Source organism: Patiria miniata, unplaced genomic scaffold (genome assembly GCF_015706575.1).
Source record: "Patiria miniata isolate m_02_andy unplaced genomic scaffold, ASM1570657v1 HiC_scaffold_5, whole genome shotgun sequence".
Taxonomy (NCBI): domain Eukaryota; kingdom Metazoa; phylum Echinodermata; class Asteroidea; order Valvatida; family Asterinidae; genus Patiria; species Patiria miniata.
In genome coordinates, this window is record NW_024037072.1 from 10,819,994 (window position 1) to 10,844,034 (window position 24,041).

The 24,041-nt window shown below is 40.5% G+C and overlaps 2 protein-coding genes across 3 annotated transcripts; one reads left to right on the forward strand and one right to left on the reverse strand.

Moving 5' to 3' along the window:
• The first annotated feature begins 98 nt into the window (after positions 1 to 98).
• On the forward strand, positions 99 to 10,888 carry LOC119741101 (glutaredoxin-like protein C5orf63 homolog). 2 transcript variants are annotated; one of them, XM_038216773.1, is made up of 5 exons: positions 99 to 289; positions 2,771 to 2,859; positions 4,945 to 5,091; positions 5,598 to 5,654; positions 8,433 to 10,888. In XM_038216773.1, exons 3-5 carry the CDS (start codon positions 4,954 to 4,956, stop codon positions 8,604 to 8,606), a joined length of 369 nt encoding a protein of 122 aa, XP_038072701.1. In that variant the 5' UTR covers positions 99 to 289; positions 2,771 to 2,859; positions 4,945 to 4,953; the 3' UTR covers positions 8,607 to 10,888. The 2 variants fall into 2 exon arrangements, with proteins under 2 accessions (XP_038072701.1, XP_038072700.1); XM_038216772.1 differs by lacking the exon at positions 2,771 to 2,859 and having other exon boundaries at positions 100 to 289.
• LOC119741100 (metal cation symporter ZIP14-like) lies at positions 9,357 to 22,410 on the reverse strand. Its single transcript, XM_038216771.1, has 11 exons — positions 21,994 to 22,410; positions 20,801 to 21,071; positions 19,373 to 19,485; positions 18,944 to 19,094; positions 17,430 to 17,599; positions 16,790 to 16,963; positions 15,662 to 15,802; positions 14,881 to 14,968; positions 13,847 to 13,999; positions 12,308 to 12,495; positions 9,357 to 11,314 (listed from the first exon to the last, which is right to left on the reverse strand). Exons 1-11 carry the CDS (start codon positions 22,252 to 22,254, stop codon positions 11,171 to 11,173), a joined length of 1,854 nt encoding a protein of 617 aa, XP_038072699.1. The 5' UTR covers positions 22,255 to 22,410; the 3' UTR covers positions 9,357 to 11,170.
• Positions 22,411 to 24,041: the final 1,631 nt, after the last annotated feature.

The window sequence follows — 24,041 nt, forward strand, 5'->3', positions numbered from 1 at the left end:
ACGAATGGCTTGTCACTGTCAGAACTATAATGTGGGCGCGTGTTGACGACGTAGCCGTAGCTCCGAAATCTAAAGCAACCGCGGACGGTCAGATTCTTTTTTAATTTTTCTAGCACTGGAGGGCGCGCTAATGCAAAACATCGCACACGCCACGTGCCGTTCGATCTAGACCACGGACATGTCTGACTTCGCGCTCGCAGGTGCAATTTGTGAGCTGATTTAACAACAGAACACTGCAAGTGCCGTTCGAAAGGATTTTTTCTTTTTTCAAGCATTGAATTTTAGGAAGGTAAAGTGTAGTCATGGTAGTGAGTGTTTGTTGTTGGGATTTCCATCATCATTGTTGGGATTTCCATCATCACTAACACTACACTAGCATGACTAGTCTATACTATACTAGTCCCTTATTCCCCTAAACTAAGTTTAGTCTGGTTCCCAGACCAAAAGATTCCGACTACATTGTATTCCTGAATCTAAGGTCAAGTAGCCTCCGGTAATACAATGTATTACAATTTACGTCACGTGACTAAAACGGGAGGAATTCCTCCTTTTTCCGAAAATGTCCGAAGTTTGCCGAAGTCGTTTCGTCGACAATCGGATAGCGCCCGAGTATTTCCGAATATATAATATAGGTTTAATTAACTGCTAATTGCTTATTAATTTTATTTTCAATGAGTTGATAATTAATATTCATTGTTTTCATTTAGAAAACTTGAAATTCAACGACGATTTTATGCATCAAATATACTCGGATCGTACGGGCGAACTTTTTGCTGCGTCATGTACATTTTTGAATTTGACGACCGTTACCGAGATTTTCCAAAACTCGGTCTTCATGTCTTCATTCGGCTCCGCCTGCTAACAGTGCTATTTGGTTCCCTAATTTTGAAGATTCCAGATCAACATTACTCAATGTTATCTTACAAAAACATCAAACTGTATTACTATTATCATAACTGTATGATATTACGAAGCAAGTGATTTATTTGAAGATTTGATCAGAACATTAAAAGCTGCAAGTGATAAAGCGAAATCGGAAACGAAGCCGCGCTTTAAAAAAGGGCCATTAATGTTGTCATGTTTATTTTTAGCCACGGAGGCTGCCTGACCTACAATTTAAGGCCAAGTTCACGTAAGGACTATAGTTCACCAATGGTTAACTAACGTTTGCCCGAACTCTGTCTAGTCGACGGAGGTTGACTACGCTAGTCGACTATTTGGAACCAGCCAACTGGGGTTGGTTGCTTCGCTGGTAACCAATAGCCGCGCGCATTCATAACGCAAGCAGAGAGCCAGGATCCAGAAGTTTTGCGATGACATTTTGACCAGCGTTTGACTAGAGACATTCGCATGTTGCTATTAGTGCGCAGGCGTAAGGTACGTCACAAATCAACCGCTAGTCGACTAATGGTCCTTGCCCGAACTTGGCCTAAGACGTGAGCGTCGGGAATAATTGTCAGGTCTGGGAACCAGACTAAACTAAGTTCGAATGTGTAGCTGATCATGCTGATGGGTCTCTCCGAACCTGCCAACTCTCCATTTTTTGCCGATGAGGGGGTACTTGTGCACGGAGCCAAAGCCTAGCAAGTGAAATTATTATGACATCTCACCCTCACCGTATCTTAATTGTCACATAGCATTTGCTATTGTTGCCATCTTGCTGTGCACGGACCATGCGGACAAAAGTGCACGGCCAATAGTTATGTCTACTTTCTCCATGCTAATCCATACTAGCTCTACTGAGTGGAGCGTTGAACTATGGTACCCTCCGTTCTAACGCTCCACTGATTCAGCATACTTTGGTGACATGTACACGGTATGCATTTTGTGCATACCATCGCCAAGACAAAAGGTCCCAAAAAAACTGGTAAAGTGAATACAAATGAGAAAGACAATGTAACCCTGGATAGATCCACACATTCATGACATTCCATAAGACCCTTTAAAGCTATAGTCCATCATTTGCAGCCATCCGAAAAGTAACTGGCGTAATTAGTGTTGAAAAACAAACTTGGTTGAAAGATAGTAAGGGAACTAAACTTCCTGTGAAATTATTCTTTCTGGGAAGCTGTCATTTTGAAGTAATCAACGAAAGAAGGCATTTCCAACAGTGATTCTTAAGAAGCACCGTAGGAAAATTTAAATTAGTAGTTCGTTTTGTTATTCGGCGCAGTGCGCACAAGTATTGGAACGACGCACACGCGCGCGCGGTTGTTATAATTCGTCGGATCAGTGCGCTACATCGCGTATAGCTGCAATTCAAAACAATTCAAAACATGATTCAGTAACTTTTGATTTGAAATTGAGATCTTAGAATGCTGTTTTTCTCGGAATGTACAGCTGAAGCTTAGCTGAAACTTCATCAGGTTAGTTGCTCAGTATCCTTCATTAGATTTTGAACACTTTTGTTGCTTCAAACGAACAAAATGCACAAATTACAAACATGACAAATGATGGACTATAGCTTTAAATTGTTCCAAACAACCGGTAATTTTGAAAAAAGAACAAAATAGTCTGAACTTACCGCTCACAATTAAATGTGTCTGCCGAGTTGCACAGTCAGACAGTCCATTTCACTGACATGACTGATACATCGGTCATCGCGCGCGTGTGTAACGTCACTATTAAAGAAAAACAACGGACTGTTAATGTACATGTTATGTAGTCATATGTGCCCCGCACCGTCTGTCAGTGTGGGTTTTTGGCACAGGGCACATGTCTGTACTTGAAACAGTCATTGATCTATGCGCGACTTGTTTTTCTTCAATAGTGACGTCACACAGGTGCGTGATTACCGATGTATCAGATATGTCGGTGAACTGGACTGTGCAACTCGGCAGACACATTTCATTGTGAGCGGTAAGTTCAGACTATTTTGTTCTTTTTTCAAAATTACTGGTTGTCTGGAACAATTTGAGGGGTCTTATGGAATGTCATGAATGTGTGGATCTATCCAGGGTTACTGTCTTTCTCATTTGTATTCTCTTTACCAGTTTTTTGGGGCCTTTTGTCCTCCCGAGAGTATGCACAAAATGCATACTGTGTACATGTCACCAAAGTATGCCAAATTGGGAGAGCATTAGAATGGAGGGTACTGTACGTAGTTCAACGCTTCACTCAGCAGAGCTATATATACATAGCAACCAAAGTAGGCTACTATCTGTTCTCTGCAGCAACCAAAATTATGCAAATGAGGGCATATATTCCCAAGCGTTTGCGCTACAAAGGTGCAGGTTCAAACATTTCTTGAACTTGAGGGAGAGTTTGGAAAAGTACTAGTAATTTTCAACTAACAGTTAAATGGCAAGGGAAAGATTTATCTTGTGGTAAACTAGCCCCACTTGTGTGCAGGCCTCAGTATTGCTGCGCTCTACGTTAGGCCACACGTCTGGTTTGCCAACCTACTGAGGAGTTTCGTCCAAACACTGGCGCACCTTTTTTGGCAGTTATTTTTACATACCACTGTATATTGTATTCTATGATTTCTCATCTTTTGCCCTCCGGGTAGATTATGTAATATTTCTTCAAATTTTTTGAGAATTTTAGCATCTTTCTGGAGTCTATATGCACCAGTGTTTGGCCTAAACTCCTCAGTGGGTTGGGAAACCAGTCGTGTGGCCTAATGTACAGTGCAGCAATACAAACATGTACATTTGTACGGAGGCCACACAAGTGGGGCTAGTGGTAAACTAGCCTCCCTTGGTGATCCAAGGAGCATTCTATTTTCACGAGGTGAATAGAATAGAATAGTACACCACTCAAAGTAGTCAATATTATTTATTTATTTATTTTTTATCCACACCCAACAGCAGAAAAACCACCAATTATAGGACTGGGTTAAACATATTATGAAATTATTTAAAAACAACAAATATGTTCAAAAAGAATCATTATAAAAAATATTATATTTGTACACATGTATGTACACTGACATGACTGACATGATCAAAGCATGCCTTTTTATAGCTCCATGCTTAAAGTTTTGTGTTCACAGATTGAAAACCCTCCCAAAACTGTTCTTTTAGTCTTGTTCCCTGACCCTACTTCAGATGAAACAGAGCAGTTTATACTATCTATAGTCATCCGGGAATTGTCAGGTCAGGGAACCAGACTAGCTGATTTGCACCTGTTCATGGATGAGTAACCAATTGCAAACAGAATGTGGACTAACTAAATGTGGTAAATTGAGGGCAGTATTTGCAAAAAGTCAGTTTTTTCCAACGATGGTTGGCCGACCATCGTTGGAAATTGATACAAAAATTCTACTTTTTTTGAGAATGACATCACACCAGGTGCCATGATTTCACAGGATGCTCAAGTCTATTAGTCACTCAATTAAACACAAGTTAGGTATTTCATAATGGGTCAGGCCGCAAATAATTATAAAGTGTAATTAAGGCCGAAAAAAAAAAAATATCGGACTCTCTGGTCAGACCAAAGTTCCAAAATTGACGCGGCGATGCAGCTTTTTTTTCTTCTTTTTTTGGCTTTTTTTTTTTCTTCAAGCTTGGATTGTACAGACAAGGTGGGGTACTATTTTGCTTTTTTGGTGTCCTCGTGTACATTGGTGTCCTCCATAATTTGCCTTGGTGCTTTCGATCATTTGCCTTGGTGCTCTTTGGTAAACAAAATTGAGGAGGTGCGGCAATAGAGGGCGCTGTTGGAGCTACCGCAGAACATTTTGGAGAAAAAAAAAGGATTGAAGCGCATGATTAAAATCGACGCGTCCACTGACCAGAGTCCGACTTATTTTTTTTTTGGCCTAAAACATTGACTAATTATTTTCATATGTTTCATTCAAAAGTGAATAACATTCAAAAGTGTATAACAATTTATAACTGCTAGAAAATAGCAATTGCAAATAATCTATTTTCAGGGTAAAACCAAAAAAGCCTGGACAGTACAAATTCAGATAATTTCAACCTTTTTTTGTTTTACGTGCAGTCAAACATCATGGCTTTGTCCATACATCTCAAGAAGCTTTCAGTGTTTGCAACAACACTCTATTCACATGCTGGCAAAACTGTGCATGGATCCTGTGCGCTGTTCTCCAATCACAAGCAGTTGCCGACATTGACCCTGTTTACTAAGGTAGGTGTTTTTGACATGGTTAACAAGTGCATTAACACTCTCCTTCCCCCTCCTTCAAGAATAAAAAGTCAACTTCCGTCCCGAAGGTCCTTCTCAGAGTTTCTTTTCCCCCAACCCCTGTTCCCCTCCCCCCCCCCCACAAAAAACCCTGCACCCCTACACCCCTGCTCCCCACCCCCCCCCCCCCCTCCCTCCCACAACACCAATTTCCCCCGAAATTCCCATATTTTTATATGCACAAGTTTTAATATCTCCAACGTCTTGGGTCTACACATCTCTCCACCACGTGGAATATTGCATATGGGCCTGTCGCAAGTCAATTCAGTAAATTCATTCAAAGGAACTACAAAAACTTTTCCTGTGTCACTGCACTGTTCAACCATGCTGGCTGATGATTTGACTTGTGACGTACTTGTGATTTATCTTGTAAGTGGTGACCGACACGAACTTCAATAATATTGGTAAAACTTTTTCGTGACTATGTATCTGTGTCTTTTAATCCAAAGGACAATTGTTCACTCTGTGATGATGCGAAAGAGGTTTTACGGAAATATGGCGACAGGGTAAGATGGGTTTTCTTTATAGAATTTTATTCAAGTGCTGATTTTGTATTGTCTACACCCAAACTATAGAGCATCGATCCCCACTAGAGTTGAGATGGTCCCAACTACTAAAAGTTGAGACGACCCCAACATTGAGTTGGAATGATAGTTGGGATCATTCCAACTTTAGTTTCTAAAGTTGGAATTGACCCAACTGGGACGATACTTTGTATAGAGGGGGTTAAACACAATCATCCATCCATTCATTCTCTTTCAATCTTTCATGTTATAATCTGCACATTACAAATAATCTTTAGTGCTGTCCTAAATATATTAAATACCCAATCATCAGCCAAACATTCTAGTAGGTTTTTGCCAGCTTGAATATTTAAAAAAAACAACATTCACACAACTGTGTTGTTATTCTATTGTAAAGTTAATTATGCGCTTTTTGTCAAGTGCCATTTTTTTAGTCAGTGACGCTCTCTTCGTACATCTTTTTTTTACCAGCGCAGCACGCAGTTACAGGAGGCAGCTGCGAATATCCAAATATTCGGTCAAACATATTTTCGAGTATTCGAATACTAAATTAATCGAAAATGGACGGCCCTAATAATCTGAATACATGCACCTGTTCTCCAACTGTACACTGTTCTTTTCACATCGTGGCAATTTTACCATTTTGGAAAACAAAGTGCAGATGTTTTCATAAAGTCACAGAGCATATCAAACATTTGGTTGGAACTTTGGACATCATTACAAACTATGTATAATGCTTTGCTTTCCATGTACAATGTACATGTATTTGTACATGTTTCACATGGTCAAAGTAACTGTGAATGTATAAATCCTGCATTGTGAGCCTTACACAGACATGTACTACATGTATGTACATATACATGTATGTAGTTTGTATCTTAAACCCATGCCTTGATCACTTTGTCATTCTCATAGTTAACTGTTTTGTCTGCCAAGCTGAAACTGTCCTCTTTCACGATTTTTAGCTTAAAACGAATCATTGAACAAAAAAGATTCACATTTTTTAATTTTGGGAAGTGCATGCATATACATAAAGAGAATAATAGTTCCCACGCTTCTCACTCGATAGATTCTGCAAAATCATGTAATTTCCATCGTTGGCCTAAACATCCATAAGTCTGTGACAATAGTTTTATAAACAGGAAGAAACAATGACAGAGCCTTAGCAACTAATGACGAACCACTGCCCACTTCCATGACATTACAGGTTATCTGATCATTGTTTCTCACTTTTGAAACCATTTTGAAACCTCAGTTGACAGGAACAGGAAGTAGACTCTGACAGATACATGTAATAGAGCATCGTCCACTGAAAATCAGTGGCAGAACATAGGGCGACGGGGTTCCCCCCCCCCCCTTCCCTCCTAATCAAGGCATGTTCCAAGTCCCCCCCCCCCCCACCCCAATCAAAATTTGTGAAGGGCAAACTTTAACTTCTAATTTGTAAAAACCCATCACTTGAACTGCCTGCCCCTCCTCCAGAAAATGATGTCCTCCAAATGTGGGACCCCAATTACATACATTGCTGAAAGTGTGTACAGTTTGATCAGTCTCACTGTGCCATGTTCCCTTAAAGAACAGCCCTCTGCTTTAAATAAATTTTAAGTTCCAAATTCCGTTCTAACTGAATTTTGGCATTAGCACATGTTTGGCGGTGCTTAATTGCACAGGAAGTCAGTGTAGACCATACATATTCCATGTACTGTAGTGTCGTAGTATCGCCTACACATGAATTCCAAAGCTTCCTGAACTGTTAAAGGTACATGTACATGTAGATCACAATCAGTTCTATCCCAAAATGGATACTTAAGACTTTCCTTTTTCTGTAGTGTGAATATTTCTAGGAGGGAATTTTCATACAGAAAACAGAAACTTTCTTTTTTTTATCATTTGGTTACATTTAAGCAACATGGTAGTAAATGCTTGACTGTGTTGTGATGAACATTGAAGGCTGGGGGTGGGGGGAACATATTTTTACTGGTGATTCATCTTTGGTGGGAATTCCCCCTCTGAGAAATGCAGTATTCAATGAGCAATTTCCCATGATGTCACTTGTTGTCAAATGTAGGCCTACCCTATATAAGTGACTTGCTAAAAACATGAAGAAGGAGCAAATCAAAAAGCCATATCAAAGAATTTTACAAACTGTTCATCGATCAGTGTACTTGTGACAGCAGGCAGTTCTTGTGTGTCATTTTGAGGGAAAGTTGGTAAGTTCATTGATTAGTTTCAAATAGGATAGGAATGATGGTTACGTTGTTTTGCTTTGAATTTTTGGTGAAACTTTTGGTGTGCGTATTGAGTACCCTGTGCTTTAGTTGCTTACAGAATTATTTTTGTCAAAAAGCTGTACCGGTTGTCAGTACGAAGTTGTTCAGTGCTATTCGAAAAATCAAGTCATAACTGTTTCAAATACTGTCTGTCACTGCCTCCATGAACAATATTCTTGTATCGATGCAAAGATAACTGATTGTTTTCATATGAGCTCATCTGTCCTCGGGTTTGCTTCATGTGAAAAGGATTTGTTCATTCAGAAAAATGAAGGGGGTTATTTTGCCTGTACTTGTAGTCTTGTAAATTTACTCCTACATGTACATGTACATAGTATGTATTTATAACTTTCCATACAATTCTATTTACATCCTGCCTCATGGAATCGAGAAAAATAATCCTATATTTTTTTTCTGGAGTTGTATCGTCACTGTATCATTCCAAAATTGTTACAAATCTTACTTGAATCATGATTTCAAACATTTACAGTTTGTCTTGGAGGAAGTCTACATCACCAAGCCTGAAAACAGGGCATACTTCAAGAGGTATCGCTACGACATCCCGGTCTTCCACTTCAACGGGGAGTTTCTGATGAAACATCGTGTTGACGAAGAGCTGTTCAAGAAGGTCCTTGCAGAGTACGAGCAGAGCGCTGTTGACTGAACAACACGGGCAGGTGATTGCAAGACTCTACTATCAACTACCACCAGCTGACCAGTGACAGTTTGCAACCATTCCAAAACCTTCATCATCACTTTCACTCACCAAAATTCTTCCGCAACGCAGAAACTTTTCACCTGACTAAATAACATGTGGTCTCAACATGCCAGGAAAATTGGAAGCATGCTGTCAACTGCTGGGCCAAGAACCGTTCTTGTGCAGCAATCTTCTATCAGACAGCAGCTGTCAGCTTTTGGCAGTTGGAGACAAGAGTTGACACGTCTGTCTAATCCAAAATGCCATTTGAGCTTAGCACCAAATTTACTCAGTCAGCAACTTTGCCGGTTCACCGAGTGTAGTATTTTACGGGTGGGTCACAAAGTTAAGAATGGTAAGCAGGTACCTGTGTGCTTAGGGCAGCAAGACCATGCATTCCAACAACCAGGCTGTATGTATGCATCCAGTAGTAAAAAGCAAGTCATTAGTGTTTACACAGATGCCAGCCGTTTTGGCATCGGCTGTGTGTGGGGTAAAAAATGGGTAAAGGGTCAGTGGACCGAAGAATGCCTCAAAGAATACAAGCCCAAGCCTGACTTTTGTGAAACTTACGCCATTTTGTGTAGCATCGAAGCATTTGGGCCAGACTGGGCTGGCTGCTGCATTCAATTTTTCTGCGATCACCGCGAAGTAGTATTGAGTTTCAATACAAAGAGCAACTGCGGAAACCAAAACACCAAACCTTTGTTTGACGAGATTAAATCAAGGGCGCTGAGCTTTGAGATAGATTTGGATTTGAAGTTGTTATGTGGGAAGGATAAAAAGTGTGTCCCGCTTCACCGGGCTGCTGATGCATTGTCCAGGGGTCAGATGCTCAAGTTTAGGAAGTACCACCCTGATGCGGATGCCATGGCAACAAAGCTGCCATCTCATCTTAGTATGATTAAACATGACCCAAATTAAATTCTGGTACATACTTGTAGCAGCTTGAGAGGAATACAAGTTGGCATACGGTTGTAAGACAGTGGTGAATCAGGGGGTATTGCAGAAGTAATGACTGGGATGTTCCAAGATTTGTTCGGAGGGGGGCGGGGGGTCGCAGTCAATGCATGAAAGTCCAAAGGGCCTAAAGCAACTGATCAAGAGGTGTAATGGTGACATTACTCTAGAAACGTGATAATATTTTTTAATTCTTTGCTATTTCATAAATCATTTATATTGGTCAGTGAGAGGGTTAGGGGTGTTTAGCCACCGTCACGACAATCAGCTGCCTTGTATCAAATGTGTGTAAGAATTAGGCCAGTTTACTTAAGTATAGATATGTTAAGGTCAGTTTTAAATGTTTTTTTTACAGCCAAAACGTCATGTAAACTAGTGGTTGGGTTGATTTACATGCATGGTTGTTAAAAACAAGTATGAAACATTTTTTCGTTTGTACAGAAATTATCCCTACAATTTAAAATATATGTCAACTGGTGGAATATTTTATTTTTGGGAATATTTTTAAGAACTGTGTAATGTGTTTTATTATTTCTTCAGTTAACTGTGTACTGTAAGTCCATGTAGTTTGGCTATATGATCACAAATATTCTTAAGTTCAGAAAGGTAAATTTTACGAAGGAAAAAAATAACTTTGCCAAAAAAGTGTTTGGATTGTTTTAAATTTCAAGAACTTTAACAACTCCTATTAATTGTAGTACATATCATTTCTAATCATAGTATAAATGTGAATTATATTAGCATGCACATGTATTAAAGAGAAAACAAACAATGTAATTGGTTGAATTTTCATAAATGAAATGACTTTTGACTACAGGTAATGAGATTACCTATTGTAAACGTTTAAAAATATATTTCAAAAAATTAATTGATACAAAATTCTAGGAATGCCTGATTGCAACTGATAATCATTCAAATGGTTCATCATTCTATGATTTAGAGAAATACATTAAGAGCCTAAACGATGTCCAGTAGCGCATCCAAACGGTGGAGGGGGCAGCCTTACCTGTTAAAGTTCAACTCACTGGTTTTTAATTTACTCTTTCTGAGAAAATAGTGGAAACCATGCACAACCTTTCGATCACGAAATACGATTTCGTCTATAAACTAATATTTCCAAAAAATCTGTCAATTGACCGATTGTTGGAAATCACCTACATTTTTTGATTTCATTTAAATGACAGTAAGCCATATGGAACAATTTCATGGGGTGTTTAGTGCCAGTACGATCTTAAATACAAGTAAAGTTTTTGAATGTAACTTTTTGAATAAATGCAATGATGATCCTATGTGTCTTTCAGCATATACTTCAAATACATTTTCTCTTAAGCTGCAGTTTTGACCAGATATAGTGGTTATCTATCTATAATCCCGGCCAAAATGGTGGGGACACTTCCTTAGCCTCCCACGGTCACCCACTCCCCCGCTCCCTCGGTCAATGTGCTGATGGAGCACACCGTGTCAAGAAAGACAACACTCAGCGGTAGCCAGGGGGTTGGGGCCAAGCAAAAATTGGCCAGGATTGTAGCTTTCATTGAGCGGAGCCATCGCCTAAGGTACAGTACTTGTCTTTAAAACAAATCTTCGGTGTATTGCTCGTAAACCCCAAGTGCCAACATGACGGTCCAGCCTAGTAGCAACCCGATGTTATGTCTCAAGAAGACCCTCCAGGGGTTTCGCTCAGCCTCTTCCGCTTGTTGGTTCATCTCCGGAACCTGTGGAATCAGAGGATGTAAACACAAGGAAGTTGTCAAGATGTGCACCCTTAAGGAAATAATACATTAATGTGGTTGCCTGAGCTGTTCGGAGGCCTTTGAACGGGTCCTCAAAATATATGTTTTAACTTAAGCCCTTGGAATGCATTTGTAAGTGGCAAAGTTACAATCACCTCCTTCCTTTTCCCAGCGTACTGCTGCAGCATTACGGAAACAAACGTCCTACAACTTGTCAAAACCAAAGCCTATCCAACCCAAGCTAACAAATGCTGCCTGAAGTGCTTCCGGCAGGCTGCAGGTTATTATTATTATTATTACTCTAGTTCATTAAACATTGTGTTTGTAGCCTCAATTGTCACAATGCGTACAAATTAAAAACACAAAATCAGAAATACAAATTTACTAAATCATTTACCATCATACATACAAATATCAGAATACAGTTCATGAAAAGAATGACTAAGTTTTGAACATCGGAATATAAGAAAAGCGCATGCACTCTACCAGAATAGTACATGATAAAAAGGGGGTTTGGGTTTTTTTTTTTTTTTTAAAGAATGCAGTACATGAATAAAATAGGATTTTGTATTATTGTAGGTTGTCTAGCTTGCGAGCTTCATGCCTCCCCGGCTGACTCGGCGTGGCCGGTCAAAGAAGACTGCCCAAGTTCCCAGTATATACCAAACGCTGTGGGTTTCTGGCTTGTTACACGATTTATTGGATATAATGACCACGCATGCTTCACGCTAGCTAGGCTGGGTTAGCTTGATGGCGGTTGTTGCTGGTGGAAAGATTTGCTGCTTCCCGGAAGGGCGTGGGATTGGATGTAGCAGCTGCCTGGCATTGCAAGCATCTATTTGGATTGGACTCGGATAGATAAACGGGACAGATGAAGTCATTCTCGCCAAAAATGGACCCCTGTTGTAAAACTTGCTTCTCATTACTAGCTAACTATGAATTTTTTTATTGGAACAAAATCACAGTTTTTCATACCAGGCTGACTAAAGCTATATAGAGGAACATTCCAGCGGTAGCGGCGAATATCCACCTCTGGATGACATTCTCGCTGCCCAGGAGGAGCCCGGCATAGAGCCCGGCAAAGCCTATCATGTTACTGATCAGGCTACACAGCATGGCCTTCCTGAATGAAACACCGCTCCGAAGCAACACAGCAAAATCACCTGAAATTAAGTGGTCGATGTGAACAAAGGTTCTGACACAACTGGCCTATAATGTCACTTTGGGCCCATATCTGCTGCATTAATTAAAGATGAATTCCCTGTGCTGTTTTTGTGTTTCACCTCAACAACAAAATAGATTAATGCTATTTTCCTAGCAATATAAAAGTTATTCACTTTTGAAGGGAAATGAGACATGGAACGAAAAAAAATCCACCTCTTCACGAAATTCCAGCTGTCCGACAATAATTCGGCTTTCGCAGGACGGGTTCATATTATGAAAGCCATTTTCGGAGGGGTTCAGATGCCCAAAATTGGAATAAATTTTGAAGAGCACGGGGTATATGCAAGTTTAGCCTTACAGTCCTCATATACAATCCTCTAATTTCAATATAGTTTTTTTTTTCACACACCCTAGAGTTTATACGTCCCTATACACATAATAGTTTAAATTTGACAAGGAAACAGTCCGACTAGCCCCTATATGTCGTCGGAGTGGGTGCTCGTGTGTTGTTTTCTAGTCAAATCTGATTTAGGTGTTTTTATAGTGCAACCCATGATCCCATGGTGAACACAGACCGGGACGTCAACTATACAGCAGATTCTACTTCAGCTATTTATGTTCCACACCTTAGAATTAATTTCAAAGAGTGACAATTCACCGTTCGCAGCTGTGTGGTTGCGAAGGCCAAAGCGTCCCGGTTGTTAAAGCAAGTTAATCCGATTACCTACTTAGACACTAGAGCAGCGAAATTCACGAGCCCCCCAAAAACATGCCAGGCCTTTTTCAACTGAACGCATCAAAACACATTTTGAGCACATAGTTGCAACATTATAAGGGAAACAAACCCTGAAAGTTGCATGAAGATACGGTCTTCCAAACGGGAGATATTTTTATTTTCAAAGATTTCACCTGCGAACATCCTCATACCTGTGTGCGTTTTGTTTCATTCAAAATAAAATATTACGTAACCTTTAGAAATCGGACTTCGCAACCACAAGGCTGTTCGAGTTAAAAGTCACTCCATCCGACCGAAACTATATAGGGGCACAAACTCATTCAATCGAATAATTTACTTGACCCACTGGACTGATTTTTCCCCAAAAGTTTCGTGATCCATCTAAAACTAATTATTTTCAGTCCAAAACGTGTGGTCCCTTTGTAGTTTCACGCTTTGGAAATTCGAGAGTAAGCCCATATAGACACGGTCAGCGCCGGAAGGCGTTGAAGCGGGACCCTCCCGTTTCAGTCGCATGCCCCGCGCGCAGCTAAACGCTGACTGACTAACCAGTATTAGTGTGTTTAGTCAGTGTATCACCTTTTAGTATAAAAGGATGTCCTACTAAAGCTTACCGATTTCATGGGGAACCTCGTGGAAGAAGACGGCTATGGTCGTCGAGATACCAGCGAAGGGACCGTTGACGAAGGACACACCAATGGTTATACCGTCAGTGATGTTATGGACTACGTCCCCAATTAACACCATGACTGACAGCATGTTCAGTCCTATATACACAAACGAAAGAGCTACATTACAAAAACAGCAAGAAAACGAGGACCCTTTTCTATTCCAGTACTAGAATATTTTCTATATAATCTTTATAGGCGCAGATAGACACAAATAATATATGTTGGTCGTAAACTCTGTTTTCCTGCGGAAAAGTAATGTTTATTTGAAAAGAAACAAAACGAAATTTTCGAACATACATGTATGTTTCGATGATTTTTAAAAAACATTTGGTAATTTTAATGTTGTTATAGGGATTGTTAATGCGCTGTTTGGGGCAATAATAAAGTAGTATTAGAAAAGGCCTACTTGATTCCGAAGTGATGAATTTCATCTTACACTACCAGGTGACGCGTTGACGTTTAAGGAGATCAAAGTAGTTTGGGACTTAGCACATCTCAAAGAAGATAGTTAAAATATGTAACCTTTGGTAATACTTGAGGTTTACTCAGTTTTTTTTTATTTCTCATACTTCCTGCCATAAAGTAGGCCTAATATGTGCTTACATTTATGACATTTTTTTTTCATTTCAAGTCGTTATATAGATAGCCATGTTTGGATCCCTAAAATAGATGATAATGATCTACTTTTTAAATGAACCCGACGCGGTTCTAGACCCTTGGACCCATTCACGCAAATGATACGGTTAATCTAAATGAGTTTACCAAATTTACATTGACGTAAGAGCTAGAGATAAAGGTGGCCCAAGAGCGCTAACTGAAATACACTAGGCTGTACACTGCGCCTATACCATGTGGCCTTTGCATACTTAACCACTCACAAACATTAGGTAATTGGCCAGTACCGACCAGTATTGGGCTTGTAGGACTATTGGGCCAGTTACCTAATGTTTGTCTCAAGGAAAGAACTTTACGCTCACCAAATATTGTCTGTTGAGATTTTGGTAATTCAGAGGCGGCTTCTTTGTCTTTGTCCAATTTCATATCCTTGGTTGTCGTTTCCTCCACCTTTTCAAAAGACAAAATAAAGTATTGTTGAGGCCGGAAAGACATTGAGTGGAATCTAACTGTAATGGCACGGGCTTCCAGTCCATCGAGAATGTTCCTCTGTAAACGACTGACATTTAATGGCTAGCCATTGGCTAGACCTTTTGTCAAAATCAGAGTTTGCAATGTTACTTATTCATTACAAATCTACTTAACTTCCGCCAGGATGTAACAAGGATAAGTTAAGTCTGGTTTTATTTCTTCTTCTTTTACTCCAAGCAATGTTTGCTTTCCAATAAAGGTGTTAGCAGCTTAAAGACATTGCAAAGTTACTTTCCATTGCCCATCCAAATGATAAAAATAATAGTGTCACCATTGCCACTCACGTTCTGTTTACTATAATTGCCCCCCCCCCCCGCAACGATTTTTTTTTTATCGGAGGAGCGAAGACACCCTTTTGTCTCAAATTTTCAGGAAATAAATTAAAACGAGTACCTCCCTCGCAAGCCATCAGCTACACATACATTTTAGTTTTAATATTATATTATGGGAATAGCGCACGATATCAATCTCCTTCTCTTTTGTTAAAAAAACATTCAACATTTGAGCCCTCTTGGCCCCCGAAAATTCGGTTCTGGATCCGCCCTTGCACCTGTCTGTACTTCTAAGATCTGCCACCCATATTTAATGTCTTACCTCTTTTTAATGTCTTACCTCTTTGTTTGATATCGTGTCCTGATCATCCTGCTTTCCATCGTGGTTTTCATCAGTTTTCGTGCTCTCGTGATGGTATTTCTCGCCGACTTCCTTCATCGCATCAAGATGCGTCCCGCATTCGTCGTCTTCGATGAAAGTCTGAAAGAAAGGAATCACGCGAGTTGAGGTGCAATCCAATGAAGTGCCGCCCATTTGGCACGTGGGCAGCAACACGTGCGCCTCTGCAATGGCTCATGTTCACTGGTGTGATACCCCTCCCCCTCCCGCTGACTTTTGATTTTACGTACGGAGGCCAAGTGCATCCGGAAAAAAATGTCTACATTTCGGCGAAGATGTGTGAGTGCGGTTGCCCCCCCCCCCCCCCCCATCAAAAGCTGGATACGCCACTGAGGAAGTACAACACATGCCAGGGTTTGGGTTCAAACTTACTCAAGTCGATGTCGTTTGTTGAAACTACAAGGTTACAAGAGCTGGACAGCATCAGAAATGGCAAATAACTAAAATAATACGTTTCGTTTCGTTTAACTTGGGTAGTACAGGGCAACATCTGTGCTGATCCCCCTGTCCTTGACCAAGCAGCTCTTCATCGAGCATGATTTGTAAATCATAGCCCCTTCGGATGCTTTTGGATTAGGTCAAGTATATGGAGTGTCATGGCCTAGTGGTTAAGAGCACCAGACTCATGTTCTTGTGTTTCAGAGGCAACAGTGACGTGGGTTCGAGCCCGCCGGCAGACACTTAATGTGCTCTTAAGCAAGGCACTTAACCATTATGCTTCGTCCTTCGGATGGGACGTAAAGTCGTAGGTACCGTGTGTTGTATAATGCACGTAAAAGAACCAAGTAAACACGTAACGCTAAGAGAAAGGGTTTGCCCCGGTGTTTCTGGCCTCAGTCCTGTATAAACTCCCACGTGGAGTATTTAGGAGAAGAACCAACCAAGAACCAAGACATACCAGGTACCTAGTACCAAGTGTACAGCGAGTAACTCTTTGTCTATCTTTGTGTCCTTATTTTAGTAGCCCTGTACCTTTAGTGGGTCTTACCCCATGCAATTAAAGGATGTTTCTATTTTAAAAAAATAATAATAATAATAAATTTAGAAAAATACAAAAAACGGTCATACCTCTCGCCTGGGACGAGAATGGACGTGACCGTGGCCGTGGGGCTTCCCCTTTAGACAGAGTGACATCAACCGCTCAAACACGAAGAAGAAGTAAACAGCGAGGATGACAGTCAGGGTGATGAGGATGTGGTTGGGCTGACCCTCCGTCTTGGGCATGCCGTGGATGCCTAGAGCCTTGAATCACAGAGAAGGGAAAAGTGTTTATTCGTCACGTTGAAATTCCTTGGCGTACTTTCTTGAATCCAGCTTGAGTATTTAGATTGCCTTAATTCCTTAATTAATTAGTATTCAGATTTACTAACTTGCTTGATTAACATTACATAAGTAAGCTTATATACTCATGAATTTCCTTGATTAAGTATGGCCTTTTCAGCTTAGCTCGCTTATGCATTGGTATTCAGCTCTATATCATTATTTTTTTTATAGCAGTTTCGAGAATGCATTTGTCCCGAGCTATTAACCAACATAGTCTTTTGGTTTGGTGATCTTTCTGCCTGATCGGTTCTATAGTATTGGTTCTTATAGCTCCCACTCGTGCGTTGTTTTTGAACGACTAATCTGTAACTGTCTGGCATACTGAAGCTTCAAATCCCTTAAACTTTCACGATTGTGTTACATCAAAATCGTCCTTCTGGCTTACCTCAGGTAGGAGATGCAGCAAGGCGTCCCCGGACAACGAGCTTACGGCTAGGGCTACGAACAGCTGCATAACAGCAGCGTAGAACCTGGAGCCATGAGTGGGTACGGCTATCATGGCCAGCATGGATAGTATTGTGATAGAGGCTACGGCTATGGTAGCCCAGGCATACACTGTCAATGGGGAAGAATTTAGACTAAAATTAATATTGAATTCCATTCGATACACTAACGTATCATCAGAGGTAACTTCCCAAGATGGCATCACTGCAGTGCTCATGGCTATGTAAATTTGAAGGCCCGGCCATGCAAAATTTGTTTTCCCAAACTAGATCGAACAATATCAAAAGAGGGCGATCTTTCTGTGTTATGCATATTCATGATGTGGAGTGCTGTGGCCTCGTGTTAAGGGCACTGGATTCGTGGTCTGTGGGTAAAGCTGCCGGTTGTGGGTTCGAGTCCAGCCGGGGTCATAATGCGTATGCCCTTGAGCAAGGCACTTTGTCACTCATTGCTTCTCTCCACCCAGGAGTAAATGGGTACCTGTGAGGGCAGAGATGGTTATTGTGATTGAATAAGCTTGCTTGCGCCTAACAGGCAGCATCCAGCTGTATGCCCTCCCGGGAGCTGAGATGGTATTTGGAATGTTTAATTGGGCCAATGATCAGGGGTAATAATAATACTGAAGTGCTGTGATTTAGTTTACTTATAAGAGCGTTCTTAAATGCCGATTATTATTGTTATTATTATGTCCAGGGCTTTAGAGAATAAGTTTTATAACAAGGAATAATAGTGTTTAAATCACCGACGATTGGCAGCTCATTCGTGGACTGGTTGGAAGTAGTCTTGGCTTCTAATCACATGATCCGAGTTCGAGTCTCAGTGAGCGTTTTTCACTTCTTCTCATTTTACCTTTTAAATAACTGAAGTGAGGAGGAGCATTTCTCACAAGACGTAAAGCCTATCTCGGGTTTGTGTTGTGGAGAACAATTCATTAGATATGCATGTAATGGACCAATCAGAAGATAGGAAGCGGATGGCGTTTGGGAAAAAAAGATTCGCGGCCCGGATAACCAACTAAAAGTGGTATAAATTATTGTGCCCCCAAAATGTTTGCATGCAGAAGTGTGGAGTCATGATACTCAGCAGGATTAATCTGTGCAACAAAACATTGAGAAGTGAAAGTAACCTCACTGATATACTAAACGTATGAACATTTTTATGGGTGATGTGGTGCGTGTGTCAAGGCCGAGACTCATCATAAAAGTAAAAGTTAAGTAGACCCGTCGAAATGTGGGGTAGGAATTCGCCCGTTTGATTTATGTATTTGTGATAATTTCACCACCCCTATTATCTGGGAGGTACAGTCCATCTTCGGTCAAAGTTATTTCCCTCAATCACCCGACGTCCAACAAAATGAATACGTACATTATCTGCCAATATTAGAATGCATAGGAAGATACATGGAATGTTCAAAGATACAATGACACTGGTTTCGGGTGGAAAGCTTCAACCTACTTTTTAGATCTAGCTCTGTTGGTGGGGTAACAGGGGCGACGCACCCCTGAGTGATCTGCTGGATGAGAGACGGGCAGATTGATGCAAATCTCTCCTCTGGAATACCCTTGCTCGCGTTGAAGATGGCCACTAGATCGTCGGCCAAGAAGCACTTTTGAAAACAAAACAAATTCAGGTCTTAGTATGAGTGGCGAATCATATTCACTTACTCTATATTATTCTGTGAGATTTGCTTGGCTCATCATAGAATGGAATCGGTGAAATTATTTAAGATTTCCAAACAAAATAGTCATGTAGAGTGTTCGAACTGAAAGGAAAATACATTGATAGGTTTACCTGTCTGACGGTTGAGGTTTTTTTCGATGCATTTTATGTGTTAAAATGACGGAGTTTTATTATTGAAGCAATCTTTTTGTGCAGCCTACTCACTTGTTTAATGGCAGTATGATCATCGTCTGAATCTGAATGGTTTGTCGGCGACTGTGCGGTAGTAGTAGCCATTAGCTTCCCGACACCTAGATCCTGGAGTAGACTGTCAAACTCTGTTGGGCAATGAAAACACAAGAGGAAGTGTCCAGGAATGTGATGGGCTTTTTTTTTGGGGGGGGGGGGGTGCAAGCCTGGCGCGAAGGAAAACGTTTGAAGTTTTTTTTGTTTAGAGCAGGGTATTTATATTTGGGGGGGGGGGGGGTTGTTTCCGATTATAAGTATACTTGTTGATTAAAAGAGCATAAAACGGAGTAAAATTTGTCGACACAGAGTGTAATTTTTGAAAGGCTTATTATTTAACTGTAATTGTTGTTCATGCCACTTTTTCATTGTCATGTCAGTGATGGTAACTAAATACATGACAATAATAAACTCGGAACAGTACTCAAACTTGTAACTGGACACACCGGTATATAAATGTACATGTATGTCTATGTTTTTTTTTGTTTTGTTTTTTACTCCCAGCAGACTCTATTTCTAAGGTTGGTTTTCCTCAAGTGTTGACATAAGGGTGGATGTGGGGAGGGGGGGGGGGGGTAGTGTCGCATTCTTAGGGTTCTCCTCTACCACATGTTTTTAATTATCTCAATTTTACCTATTGTATTGGATGTGAACTTTTAATGTACTTTTATAGTTTTGATTTTTCTAGTGGCACTATCATTGTGAATTGATCTGTGTTTTGTATGTATGTATAGTCTTAAATAAGTCATGTAATTTTAATTATGTTTTAATTGATAGATGGCCCATTGAAAATCATCTGTCAGGTGACATGGCTACCAGTAAACTCGTATTTTTGTCACATGATGTTATTTATAATAATATTGGACATTTTATAAAGCGCAAACATATCCACCTTGAGTTGCTCAAGGCACTATACGTCATTTGTGCACAAGCCATTTATGTCATCTTGAAGTAATTTGGATGCGGCATTATGTCAATGAACATTTTTCTTCACATCTCTACTCTTGCCATGTAGTCTGAGTATCACCCGTTGTCCAACGGAGCCCTTCGTAACCAACGTCTGATATGTATGTGAGCAAAGCACATTTTACTTTGCGGCCACGCGCGCCAGCTAATCGGAGTCGACTTTAGAAATTGTGACGTCATTTCCATGAGAAATGGGGACTAAGCTGTTGATTGGTCAGTTTGACCGACACGTTTTTGTAATACAACAACGGGTTACGGAAGACCCGATAGAAGGCGCCGGATGAATGGTCGGAATCTGCATAGTTAATCACCGAATCTGCTCGCATTATCATAGACCCTTGCTGTGCAAGGGGATATTCCATAGATAGCCATTTCCCATATGCCAAAAAAAATTCTGTTAATTTTCTAAGTAATTTAAAATGTGTTGCTATGGTTACTTACGATCTTCATTGATAACACCTGAAGTGCCGTACTTTTCGTAGATCGCTTCGACAAACAAGGATGCATCTATGTCGCCGACCACGACCGACCTGCGCACTCTTCCTACGGTGGACCGGCCCAACGCGCACGTTCCCTGTTGGAGTTTGGAGACGAGTACCGAGCCCACGCGAGCCAGCTCGTTGATAGTGGCGGGGGCCACTGGGCCATCTCGCCGGCTGGCTGTGCCGCCGAGTTGTGCGTTGCTAGAAACACTGTTGTTCTCTATAAAGCACTGTAATGGAACAATTTTCATTGTGGAATCAAAATTATTCAGGTTTTTTGTTTTGTTTGTCGGAATAATGGTCGTGTCGTGATGAGCAGTCTGCAATGAGTCTGGAAAACAAGCCTCTACTTTATAACGATGCATTCATAAGATGGAATTTTGTATTGAGTTGACTTAAATTCAATATTTGGTCAATTTTGCCCTTCATCGACGTAGTTTTATAAACACGGTATTCTCAGTGTTGTCCCAAGTATTTGTGAGAAAAAAATTACTCGGGTAAAACCAACTATTGAATGTACATGTACATCACCCAACGCAAACAAAAAGTCATCCTCTGACTAGTTGGTTGCACTGCTATATTATCAGATTCGAACAGTCAGCCGATCCTGAAAGCTTGGTGGTCGAGTGGTAAGACGTCTGCTTTATTAAGCTGGAGGTCATGGGTTTGAGTCTTACCCGAGTAGTTTTTCTCACAATTACTAGGGACCACACTGAGTATACAGTGTTTATAAAAAAATACGTCGGTCAAGGTCAAATCCAGCATTGAATTATCAATATGTTTCTTTTCATTTTGAAAACATATCTTGCACAGAATGACCTCAATGTGGACATGTATTTTTTTTCCTCCGTGATGTCCTTTCATTATCACTGAATTAAAAACAAAAAACATGTTCAATGAAGGCGCTCTGCGCAAGCCCTCAGCTCGGCTGTCCGGATATAAAGCCTCGATCCCTTCCTCATATTCCTTGATAAACCCTTTTAGACTTACATTACCAACCCCGTCTGCAACAACTGTGGTTCTAGAATATGCCGACTCGATTAACTTGAATGCAAGCTCCATTCCTCTGATTTCTGGACCCGCCCACAAAGCTTTGCCATTAAACACTTATCTGTTCTTAAAGAAAGTCTATGAAGTTCTTGAATACTTTACCTCGTCACATATCTCCCTCTTAAAGAATTGCCGACAGGACAGGTGATCTTCAGGACTAATATCCTTCGTATCCAGCTGTTGAGATGTGACAATAGCTGCGTCTGCGCCGACACTTTTTCCTTCTGTTATGACTTTAAAACCGGGTCGAGAGTTTTGCAATTCCTTTCCCAGTAATTTGGTGCATTCGGATACCATAGCTGTGCACATTAGACACAGCACACAGGCCTTCAAGCAACAGGCTAGACTGACGAAGCTTGCCATTGCAACTTGGCGCTAAAACTGAAGACTGAATCGTTTCAGTGGACAGAAGTGAGTTTTAAGAGATTGACACAAGCATTTGGTATGATTGTGAACGCCCCTATGTATACTCTTAGTCGTCACCCCGGCGCTTTGTTCCTCCGGCCGAGTATCACTGTATTTTTGTTTACATAATCATCAGACTTTATACCTAACGCAACGATATCGAAACCAATTTCGAAGTCTTATCAATTTCGAAGTCTTATCAGATAGTTCACTGATGCTTGTTTTCGGATTATTGTTATCGCAGCAATAAAACCAGGATTTGTTAGTTGAAAAAAAAAAAATAATGGTCGGGGCTTTTATTGATTGTGGTGCAACGTCCACTCGGGCCTCAACAAATTTATTGACTTTCAACTTACGTCATTGAAATTACAATAACAATAGATTTAGCTCCAGCTAGCTCATCGTGCACCGTAATTTTTCTATTTTAGAGTACCCTAAATAAACATATCCGGATGAATTCAGTATCAATGAATAATATATCAATGTATACCATAAACCTTTAACCGATCCCACCTTCAGACTGTTTCTCATAAGGTCGATCCAGAAGTAATAACCCTAAAAGGGCCGGGGCGAAAGCCACCCCCCCCCTTCAACTTTTTCCGCAATACCCTTGAAAAAAGTTTCGCAACCCGAGCTGTTATGACTTTGTAGCCTCGAGTGTTGCGCATCTGTTGGTACCAAAAACATGAAATTCGGACGATGGGTTGCCACGCAGCGAAAAAATTTCCGGCGCTATACTCGCCATGAAAACTGAATTTCCCCATATACGTAGTGTACACAGGATATTACCATTCGTGCATATGAATAATTAATTAGCCATAATTCCAAAACCATTTGACCTATAATCATGAAATTTCTTGGGTATGTTTACGTTAAGTTGTTCTATGCATGTACCGAGTTTCATCATTTTTCGTCACTCGATGGCCAATATCACCCCCCCCCCGGCTGTGAGATGGTCAAAATAACCCTGCACTTTTAGTGTCATAGATGCAATGAGAATCACAATTAAACACTTTGCGAAAAGTGTGCAGGGATTTATGTAGACTTGACATCATTAAATTTGTTTGTCTTCTTTTCATGTCATCTCCTGACACAGCGTTATGCGTTTCTTTGTTCACGGTATAATAGGATAACTGATCCATTGAATCACGGTAATACGTTCGAAAACGAAACTCTGGAGTGTTACTACCTGAAAGTGAGCAACGTGAACGGATAGGTATTCCCGAGGCGTGGCTCAATACAAACAATAATAGCGAGAGAAAATGAGCATGCAAAACTTAATACGTTTAACAGAACTACCTGTAGTAAATTATATAATACCATTCTTTGCTATGTACAGACATATTATATACCAAGAGTTATCTTGTTATCTTGACCTATAGTCATGAAATTTCTTGGGTATTTTCATGAAGAGTTGCTTTATGCATGTACCGAGTTTCAAAATTTTTCGTCACTCGATAGCTGAGATCTTAGGGGGGCGGAATCCGCCCCCCCCCCTCCCGGCTGAGAGATGGTCAAAATAACCCGGCCCTTTTAGGGTTAATGACATCACCTCAATGCTTCTGAATATGGACATTCTCGTTATCATAAACATCGTCTGAAATAATTATACCTAAACAGCTGCAGATTTGCATTCAAAAAATTAACAGTTATGAAAGTGACGTTAGATTTCAGGATCTGCTATTCAAAATCCAGTTCGGCTCCAATATAGACAATGTGACACTTGACAAAACTGCGCATTGCGG

What these genes read in the sequence shown, in the direction of transcription:
- LOC119741101 (XM_038216773.1), top strand. Translation starts at nt 4,954, where the DNA reads ATGGCTTTGTCCATACATCTCAAGAAGCTTTCAGTGTTTGCAACAACA. An exon ending in CATTGACCCTGTTTACTAAG is followed by an intron (nt 5,092 to 5,597) that starts GTAGGTGTTTTT and finishes TTTAATCCAAAG; the next exon opens with GACAATTGTTCACTCTGTGA. An exon ending in TACGGAAATATGGCGACAGG is followed by an intron (nt 5,655 to 8,432) that starts GTAAGATGGGTT and finishes AAACATTTACAG; the next exon opens with TTTGTCTTGGAGGAAGTCTA.
- LOC119741100 (XM_038216771.1), bottom strand. Translation starts at nt 22,254, where the DNA reads ATGGCAAGCTTCGTCAGTCTAGCCTGTTGCTTGAAGGCCTGTGTGCTG. An exon ending in AGAGGGAGATATGTGACGAG is followed by an intron (nt 21,072 to 21,993) that starts GTAAAGTATTCA and finishes GTTCCATTACAG; the next exon opens with TGCTTTATAGAGAACAACAG. An exon ending in ACACGATATCAAACAAAGAG is followed by an intron (nt 14,969 to 15,661) that starts GTAAGACATTAA and finishes TCTTTTGAAAAG; the next exon opens with GTGGAGGAAACGACAACCAA.